The sequence below is a fragment of the Lathyrus oleraceus genome, chromosome 4, assembly GCF_024323335.1.
Source record: "Lathyrus oleraceus cultivar Zhongwan6 chromosome 4, CAAS_Psat_ZW6_1.0, whole genome shotgun sequence".
NCBI classification, from domain to species: Eukaryota; Viridiplantae; Streptophyta; class Magnoliopsida; order Fabales; family Fabaceae; genus Lathyrus; species Lathyrus oleraceus.
The window spans coordinates 497,489,747-497,499,957 of NC_066582.1; the positions used below are offsets into that span (position 1 = coordinate 497,489,747).

General features: G+C 34.6%; 1 protein-coding gene across 1 annotated transcript; it reads right to left on the reverse strand.

Annotated features, from left to right (window-relative positions):
• Positions 1 to 7,472: 7,472 nt before the first annotated feature.
• On the reverse strand, positions 7,473 to 9,186 carry LOC127076771 (protein MAIN-LIKE 2-like). The gene is made up of 3 exons (XM_051018561.1): positions 8,859 to 9,186; positions 8,684 to 8,774; positions 7,473 to 8,599 (listed from the first exon to the last, which is right to left on the reverse strand). Exons 1-3 carry the CDS (start codon positions 9,131 to 9,133, stop codon positions 7,526 to 7,528), a joined length of 1,440 nt encoding a protein of 479 aa, XP_050874518.1. The 5' UTR covers positions 9,134 to 9,186; the 3' UTR covers positions 7,473 to 7,525.
• Positions 9,187 to 10,211: the final 1,025 nt, after the last annotated feature.

The window sequence follows — 10,211 nt, forward strand, 5'->3', positions numbered from 1 at the left end:
ATTCAATCTTCGTTATTTCTCTTAATACAGATTTAGTAATTCATTCATCTAATTAATTAAAACCATTGATTTTCAAATCAAAATCGATCCAAATAAAAAATGTTGATAGATTAAAAAAAATCAAAAACGGCACAACTAAATATTATTAAATGTGTTTCAATATTTTTTTATAAAATCGATTTAAAATAGAGATGTGCAAAATTATAATTAACGAGAATATCACTGAATTGTATTTAACTATAAAATAACTAAATGTTAATAAACTAAATTATTTAATTCAGTTAAAATCAATTTATAATCAATTTTTTTTTATGAACGGTTTTAATTATATAAATAAGTTTTTTTATAAAAAGAAGAAGAATTATTCAGAGTGAATAAAAATGAAAATTAAAAAAATTTATAATTATTATGAAAATAAAAAAGATTTTAATGAAAATTAAAAATAAAATATATTGTTATTTTAGAAAAAAATATGTTTTATTCCTTAAATTTTTTTCTCTTATCGTTTCACATCTCTCTCCTTACAACTTTTCATGTTTCTCTCTCTAACCTTACCACTTCTCATGTTTCTCCCTCCCTCTCATATGTTTTTATTTTTTATTTTTTCTTTAATTTTCTCATTTGGCTTGACTGTGTTTATTTATAGGTGATAGAAAATTAAAGGTTAAGTGAATATTTCAATTTTTTCCTCCTTTTTGAGCTAAACCCTAAAACCCCAATTTGTTAGAAAAATATTCAATTATCTCAATTTCTCATAAATGGATTCCTTTATAATTAATTGGTTTCACCGTTCTCTTTATAATATGATTAACTATTTTAAATAGTTTCATCGTTCTCTTTATAGTATAAAAAAATGTTTTCCTGTGCTTTATAGAGACAACTACTTATGCGGCTAATTTAAAAGCATCGAAACTCAACATCAAAGTGAGAGAATTAAAGTTGCTGATTATGAGTTGTTGGAACAAATCCAAGAATTAGGCCTCAAATTTTAAGCTATCACCCTAACATCCAAAATAAGGTAAGGAAAAGTTATTAAAAACAAGTTGTCATCAACCTCCTCATAATTTTGTTTACCCTCAGTCTATTCAAGGTAAACAAAGACGTCGATTTTACAAAAATTGATTTGATTTGTATGATCAAAATTATTATAATGAATCCAAGGATTTAATATTTTATTTGCCATGACTTTTGTTTAAAAAAATCTCTACATATGGGGGATCACTTTGTGGGAGACAATTTTGACGATGGGAAAAATGCTCACAGATTGGTTAATCGTCGTACTTCTTCTGATAGACTTGTTGATTGTAATCATATGGGTTATTCCCTCCGTCATTTGTAACTTTTGATGATAGACGATTTTCATTGTAAATGTAATATATTAAATAATATTAACTCTTATTTTCAATATAATTTACTTCGTATTTTCTTTCATGTTTAGCCAGACCAATATGTGATGTCTGAATTCACCCCTGTATATTAGACCTTAAAAACACAACACATTCTCCCAAGAAAACAAGAAAGCACATTCTGCTACAAGAAAACTCAGTCACAACAACACCAAACTATTCCATTAAAATCATGATATCTAAATATCCTCCATTAGAGAAAATGAAAAATAAAGAACAGAAGAATGGAAAGAGGTGTGATAGAAATGAAATTGGATGAGAGGACAATAACATAAAAATGGAAAAATGAAAATGAAAGAATATAAGAGATGAGAGATTAGAGAAGATGAGGCAAGATGTACCTTACGAATAACATGAGAAGAAGGCGTGATATTACTAGGAGAGATTAGAGAAGGCTGAATCTGAAGCCCTAAGTGTGGAGAAGAGGAAATCACTCTTAATCGTAAGGTTAAGGCATAATGGGTTTGGGTTTGGGTTAGATATGGGTTAAGTGGAGTTTGGTTTGTAACATAACACGGTTCGTTTTGGTTTGGTTTTCAAAATACGAACCGAAAGCTGAACTGAGCTTCACAGTTCTTTTAAAAGTTGTCTAAACACACCTAAGCTAAATATGTTTTTTTGTTGCAGTTTTTGGTTTGATTCAGTTTGGTTAGCAATTTTCTATTGGATTGGTTCAGTTTTGAACCCCATATTAGGTACGAAAATGTAGAAAGGATTTGTAAGGTTATCACTAAAATGCCCACGTCAATGAAGTTAGAGAGATGTAATTTGAGAGTCACATTGAGATATTACTTGTAAATGCCATGTTGTAGGATTTATATGTGGTTGGCGGTTAAAATTGTTTTCATCTAACCCCACGTGAAATATGAAGAGCGTTTGATCTGATCTAATAGTGGATGATGTACCAGTAACTAGGATCAGGTGTATGGTCTTTTGAAGAAGTCCAACTTATTCCTCTATCTATTGAGTCTGTATTTTTGGTTGGGCCTTACAATTAGGCCTTCTTCCTTGAGCATTTGGACGATCCAAAATAGTTTCCCCCCAAGTCCTTGTTGCTACTTGGAGGAGTGAGGATTGTATTGCCATGAGCGCTCTTAATTACCGTCTTGGGTTTTCCATAATGTTTCATAAAGCGAGCTTAACATGTGGCTCTATGTTTGACGAAAAACTTGGCCTTTCTAGGGTACTTGAGTACCTAAGTAAATCGAGGTTCGGTCAGGGTCATTGATAGCATAGGTGCAATTCCATATGTCCTCTAATGTTGATCATGTGGTAGTCGACCAAGCAATATATGAAAATTCAAGGGCAAACTTTCTTTTCATTCCCTCTCTGTGGGTGAAATTTAGAGATTCTCTAATTGCTCTTTTTTTCTTCGATTCCATCTCTTATATCCTGTTATAGTTTTCTTTCAATTATTGTTGTGACACCTCTTGCGACGTTTCGATGGTCTGACTCGCACGTGCATAGGAAATCTCCCTTAAGCGGAAATAGTTACTTCGATGTAGTTCAAATATTATTTAATGAATTAAAATACATAGTTCATATGATCAAATAAATGTTTGGTAACATATAGATCAAAATAAATTTCGTTCAAACTTAAAATATAAAAGACTAATTTAAAATTGAAAAAAAAATACAAACTTGATTTTTCTACACTCTACGGTTGACCTTAGTTGACTAACTTTTAGACCTTCCATGTTTTCTCTTTTACATGCTTTTTAGTTGAATTTTAAACTTATGTTTGGAAATTTTGTCCTGTCTCCTCCACACTTAAATCTAACACCCCCTCTTACTCTCATATCGGCCAAAATGTCCTTGTCATTATTTACATATCCCAAAATTATAGTTGGTAAAAAAAATTTACTCTGGAAAAGCTGTAAATTTCTAAAAATACAGTAGTTATAAGAAAACATCGAATAATTTTTTTTTCGGAATTTGGTGAACACTATGCAATTTTACCGATTTTAAAAAATCGGTACGCAATTTTATCGGACATTTTAAAAAAAAACTCTGGTATTTTCTGGGAAAATCGTTAGTGTTTTACCAAACTTTTGAAAAGTGTGGTGCAATTATACCAGATTTTTCCAAAAAAATCTGGTATTTTATAGGGGAAACGATATTACTTACATATATATTTTTTTTAAATCTAGGAAGCTTAAAAAGTTTGGATTTTTTTTTAAAAATCCAATATATCGGATTTTTAGCCTAGCGTAAAAAGTCCGATAGGTCATTTCATAATGCTTTATTTGTACAATGAAAATATTTTTAGTATGAAATTTAAATGTCCATTTATACTGAGATATGTGTCAGTGGTAGCGGTTGGAGGGTGATGCTTAGGTGTGGATTTTACAATTATAAACTAGCTACTAATTTATATGACCATGACATATTAGGACGTTTAAAAGATGATGAAAAACAATATGGCTACCAAGTACATAGTTGCTGCTTTGAAAGATACAGATCCAAAAAATCTCACGAGCATTACGCAGGTGTACAAGGCAAGATCCACATACAAGACGAGCAAGAGAGGTTAATTAACTGAAATGCAACATCTGGTGAGTCTAATTCATGAAGAGAAATACATGTACTAGACCAGAAACAATGATTAACCAAATGTTGTTACTAATATCTTTTGGACACATCCTAATTTAGTGAAGTTGTTGAACATGTTCCATTTGGTTTTGATTTTTTAATGTACATACAATTTTTTTTATTACATTCCCCAATAATGTAACTTTTCATTTGTTTGATTATGAGAAGTTGTTGATTAATTTTCATATTGTGTTGAGTATTGATTGTACATATAAAACAAACAGGTGCCGATTACCACTAATTGAGACTGTTGGTGTAACATCAACGAAGTTGATGTTTTCGGTCGGATTTTCCTATTTGGAACATGAAAGGGAGAAAAACGTTACATGTGCATTGAAGAAGCTGAAAGTTTTGTTCGCATCCAAGAAGGTGCTACCGAAGTTGTGGTGATGAGACAAAAACTTGCTTTGATGAATGCCATGAAAGTTTGAGTTGGTGGAACACTTGAAGCATTTTTTAGGTAGTATGTGCTGATATTCCTTTATTTGTTCATTATGTGCACGAAACATGGTTGACACCCTATAAAGAAAATTTTGTTGTTGCATGGACTAATAGATTTACTCATTTAAGAAACATGATAACGAATAGGCTTGTGACTTTGATTGTATTACAATACTAATTATCAATTTATAATTTTATTTTCTATTTATGTTTTATAGGGTTGACTTATGCAGAAATTAGGATGTTGTGAACACCATGTTGAAGTTGTAACTAGGCTCAATCATAACATTGTTTTAAAAGATTATTGTCAACATTGAGCATCAGTATAACACTTCATTTTACTCCAGATTGCACGACTTCGTTTTCGAACAATGTATACAACACATTGCAAAGGAGATGGAAATGGTAAAATTTATTGGCTTTGACAAAGATGCATGCGGCCACTAACACATAAGTTACCTTGTGTATGTCAACTTGCAGTTCTTCAGATACAAGGTGAGCATGTTCGTTAGAATCGATTCATGTATTTTGGAAGAAATTAAACATTGAAGAGCATGAAGTACCTCAATAAGATAGTGGGACACAATTGGATTTAGAAGAAGGATGTGAAGAGCTGAATAAATATTTCAATAAATTGGATATAATTGTCCAGAGGGTAATGAAGAAAAAAGTTTGAGAACTAACACATCCATCTATAACTTCCATGTGCCCACCACTAGTGAAGTGGACACCAAAGAGAGAAAATAAGAAGAGTAAAAAGGGTCAAGAGAGTGATGTTCATCGTGATTCTTTGCAGTGGAAGTATGTTGAGGGCTCTCAGGGAAGTAAGACTATAAAGAGATCCTCTACAAAACCAATTGGAACTCAAGCGTCTAACAAGTCTTCAAGAGAGATTTACTTGTCTCAATTTCATGTTTTTATACATGACTATATTGATGACATTATTGATGTGGATCCTGCTGGAAATTGTGGTTTCTATGTTATTGCAACTTTACTTGGATGAGTTGAAGAATCGTGGCATTTGATTCAGAGGCAGTTAGATGGCGAAGTTTATAAACACCATCAATTGTATTCCAATGTGCTCTATGACATGGTCTTTGAAGTTAGGAGTTCGTTGCGAGTAGCTAGATTGAGTGTCTAGGGTCGTGAGAAATAAATGACGATTCCTGATATGAGTTATCATATTGCTTATAGATACATGTGATATTGGTCTTGTTGTTCAGGAACCTTAACATAACTTTCTTCTCACTAGTGGTATCTCCATCTACGTGTGCGAGTAGACATAAGCTTATTGTAGTTGGTTTTGTTAACAACAATCATTGAGTTCAGGTGGAGTTGAAACCTGATTGTCCATTGCCTCTCATTGCTGACTGTTGGAGACAAAATTATAGTGAAGATGCGAGAGCATGTGTAACAACATATGCAGGACGTATAAGGCATTGGGAAGAAGTTGTTAAGTTTACATAATTTATTTTGTATTCATATTGTTAATATTGTAGTACACTATCCATTATATATATATATATATATATATTTTATCGGATTAATTGTGACTGTACACATACTTTTGCTACAATATGTTAATATTGTCTTACTGTTTTCTTTAAAATGTCAAAAACTTATTTAAAAAACAAGAACTTAAAAGAAAACTATTGTCTATCAGATTTTTTAAAATTTGAAAAATTGGTTTGTATCAAAAATTTCAAAATATTCAGTACCTAGTATACGTTATTATTATTTTTAAATCGGGTAGTTATGAAGACAACTTTGTAAGAAACAATTGGCTTGCACCTGATTTTTTGAAAAGATTGATATAAATGCTATAAATATTTAAAAAATCCAATATTTCTTCATAGAAAGTTATAAACGCTGATAATTCTTTATAAAAACTCATAAACTTATGTAGAATCCCACGGATTTTTTACTAATATAACCCAAGTTTTTAAATTATTTCCCAAAATAACCCAAGTTTCAAAAAATTTCCCAATCTACCCCACCTTTAATAGGGAGGCGCCAATTGGATTGGCGCCCCCTCTTAAAAATTACAAGGAGGCGCCAATTGGATTGGCTAGGGCACCTGCCCTAGCCAATCCAATTGGCGCCTGTGTGTATTTTTTAAGAGGGGGCGCCAATCCAATTGGCGCCTCCCTTAAAAAAGCCTCAAATGAAAAAACTTCCAACATGAAAGTTGTAGATCTTTTCAAAACAATGAATTTGGATATAAATTTTGCAACATTTGGATTTTTTTTGAGAAAGTTATGGGCAGTTGAAGTTGGACTTCTGAGTTTTTCAACTGTTGTCTGACCTATAATGTCTTGTATTATTTCATGTGTTTCTTTTAGAGTTATGAAATTTTGTCCAACATAACATTTGAAGTAGACATATTAAATTTTCCAATTCACTTGGTCCCACCTCAAAATAATTAAAAATGAGTGAGTTATGTCCCTGCGAACTTGACCCAAAATTAGGGTTTCTGTCAAAACAAGTGTATGTGAACTTTGCCAAAAGGGACCAACTTCAAGCCCTTTAGTATGAATGATAAAAGCCTCAAATGACAAAACCTTCAACATAAAAGTTGTATATCTTTTCAAGATAATGAATTTGGAGTAAAGGTTTGCATCATTTGATGATTATGAGAAAGGTATGGGCACCTGAACTTGGACTATTTGACATTATAACTGTTATCTGAGTCGTAATGTTTTGTATTATTGCATGTGTTTCTTTTAGGAATATGAATTTTTGTCCAACATAACATTTGAAGTAGACATCTTAAATTTTCCAATGCACTTGGTCCCACGTCAAAATAATTAAAAACGAGTGAGTTATGTCCCTGCGAACTTGACCCAAAATTAGGGTTTCTGTCAAAACAAGTGTATGTGAACTTTGCCAAAAGGGACCAACTTCAAGCCCTTCAACATAACAATAACAAGTCCTTGAATTAGGGTTTTTGACCTATAAATTTTTGTTTTATGATATGTGTTTATTTTAGAATTATGAAAGAAACTTAATGTTTGGAGAATACACAAAGATAAATTTGACATAATACGAATTGATATTAATAAAATTTGGATTTTACACAATGAATCCTAATGGTGATGACCGGGATCACCTAACCGACCTCCGGTCCCACATCCCCTAGCTATCCTAACCCTTGGCCCTAACCCACGTTGACGATTCTGAACCGGTGTTTGTTCATCTGATGGTCCAGGAGCGTCATTACCGCCTACAGGAGAAGATCCGTTGAGGTATGCAGCCAACTCAGCATAGTCTTCAGTATTCAATGATGGTGTACCGGCGTAGCTGAGCTCATGACCCATGCCAGAGAAGTTGGGGTGTGGTTGACTCATGGATGGGCGACCAGGACGGTTGAAGGGGGACATGGGTGACAATGATGGGTCTAGGAAAGGTTGGAAAGGTTGTTGGGGTGTTTGGAAGAGATATGGTTGTGGGATGTTTTGGTATTGTGATGTTTGGGGTTGTTGGCTACGGTAGGTGATGGGGCGGTTAGTGTTTTGGGTAAGGCGACTTTGGTAGGGTGATGGTGTGGGTGCGAAGCGATGTTCGGTCGAAGGTTGATGGTCCATTTGTTGGTGGTGGTATGGGGGATGTTCTTGGTTTTGGGGTTGGGTGAATGGCATGTTTTGGTTGTATGTTTGTGTGTTTGTGGAACGGAAAGTTTGTTGGATAGGTGGTTGTGAGTAACCGGGCTGAGAATGTTGCTGGGGGTTAGATGTTGAGGCTTCTTGTGTGTAAGTTGTCTGGCGTGGGTCGTAGAGGTACATATCATCGGCGATGAATTGAAATCCAACTGATCTATACCAAGCCATATAAGTACGACTTGGTTTTACCTCATTTGGCATGACTGCGTCAGTTAAGACATGGTCATGACGGTGCTTCCACTTGCGACACTCTGATCTTGCGAAGGTTTGCCAAGGGTTGTAGTTCCATTGGTCGTTCACTTTGCGCATATGCCATTCTCCTAGGCTAGCTGGGGGATCTGGGATATTCTGGACCATACCAAACTGCAGCTTCACACGATCGGTGTTGTGCAGCTCCACTGTTGTGAACCGTATTATCGGTGCGCATGTTGTCCATACGGCTGCGTCTTCAGGGTTGATCTGATGCTCATGTTCCATATTAAGGTATGGACGCCAAATGAACTGAAATGTTAAAGACAATAGGATTTAAATGAATGTAGAAAAAGTCAATATAATATGAAGAAATAATGTAATTATTTTGCTTACGTCTGTCGGTCGAAGGTGATCCAACAGGTTGCGATATTGAGTAATACAGTGTCTCGGACATCTGCTGTAATTCATACCGCGTGCCGACCATCTACACCAAAAAGTTTAAAAAAATTAGTTATGGGTAATAAACTGTAAGGAAGGAAGTAAAGACATAGCAATTTAAACAACTTACTTTTTTGCATATGGAAAAGTGAAGGGGTTGCTATTGACCGGTGCTAGAGACGGTAGTCTTGACCATCCCCATGCTTGTAGCAAAACAGCACATCCAGAAAATGTAGAAGTATCTTTGTGGCAGTTTTTGCACAAAGAACTATAGAGATAGGCTAGACATGCGGATCCCCAACTATAACTACCTATTCTATCTATATCTCTAAGTAAAGGTAAGTACATAATATGCATGCTAGAACCACTACCTTCGGGAAATAAAAAGGATCCTAGTAACAACATAATGTAACACCTAGTTTTGATGATTCGAGCCTCTTCGGTAGAATGCTCATCTAAATAAAAACTATTATAATATGACTTTAGGCGAGATAGTAGTATACCTTGTCCCCAATTGGCGCCACCCTTTGCATGCTCAACACGTGGCATTGCTGTCTCCTGCATGCTGAACAATTCACTTATGGATGGCTTGCATGATTGACACATCATCTCTGACCATCTTAGGTGTCCGACACGTGTCTGTCTTGTCTCCTGTATGCTGATGACTACCTTCTTGATAGCTTGCCTGGCTGACACATCAACTCACACTGTCTTGCAGGATTGACACATCATCTCTGACCGTCTTAGGTGTCCGACACGTGTCTGTCTTGTCTCCTGTATGCTGATGACTACCTACTTGATAGCTTGCATGACAGACACATCAACTCTTGACTACCTAGCATGCTTGACACATCAACTCACACTGTCTTGCATGACAGACACCTCATCTCTGAACTAGCTAGCATGCTTGACACATCAAGTCACACTGTCTTACATGACAGACACATCATCTCTGAAATTACTTGCATGCTTGACACGGTATCTCAGACTAGCTTCAATGTGAGACATTAATACCATCTATTTAAGTGTCTTACTATCACATTCATCTGCACTTGCAAAATACTTTTCATCTCCAAAATACTTTTCATCTTCACTCACTTTCATCTGCACTTGCAAAATACTTTTCATCTCCAAAATGTCATCTTCATCATTATACAGTATCAACGTTCACTGCAACGGTGAAACTTTTGAGTCTGAGCTTCATGGTTTTTGTTTTAGAAACACTGATACCATTAGAGTTTCGATGAAGAGAAATGCAACCTTTTTGCATTTCAAAAAAAGAATACAATCCTTTATACAGGGAGGTATTGTGTCAAGGATGACATATCAGAATCCTATATTTTTTGAGAATGGTCAATGCAAGTTTTTCCCCCTAAAGATACGAGACGATGAAGATGTGCAAAGCATGTTTCTTAGTCATGAACATTCAGGCATGGATTCTATCGAGTTGTACATTACTCTACAACCATGTATACCGTCTCAA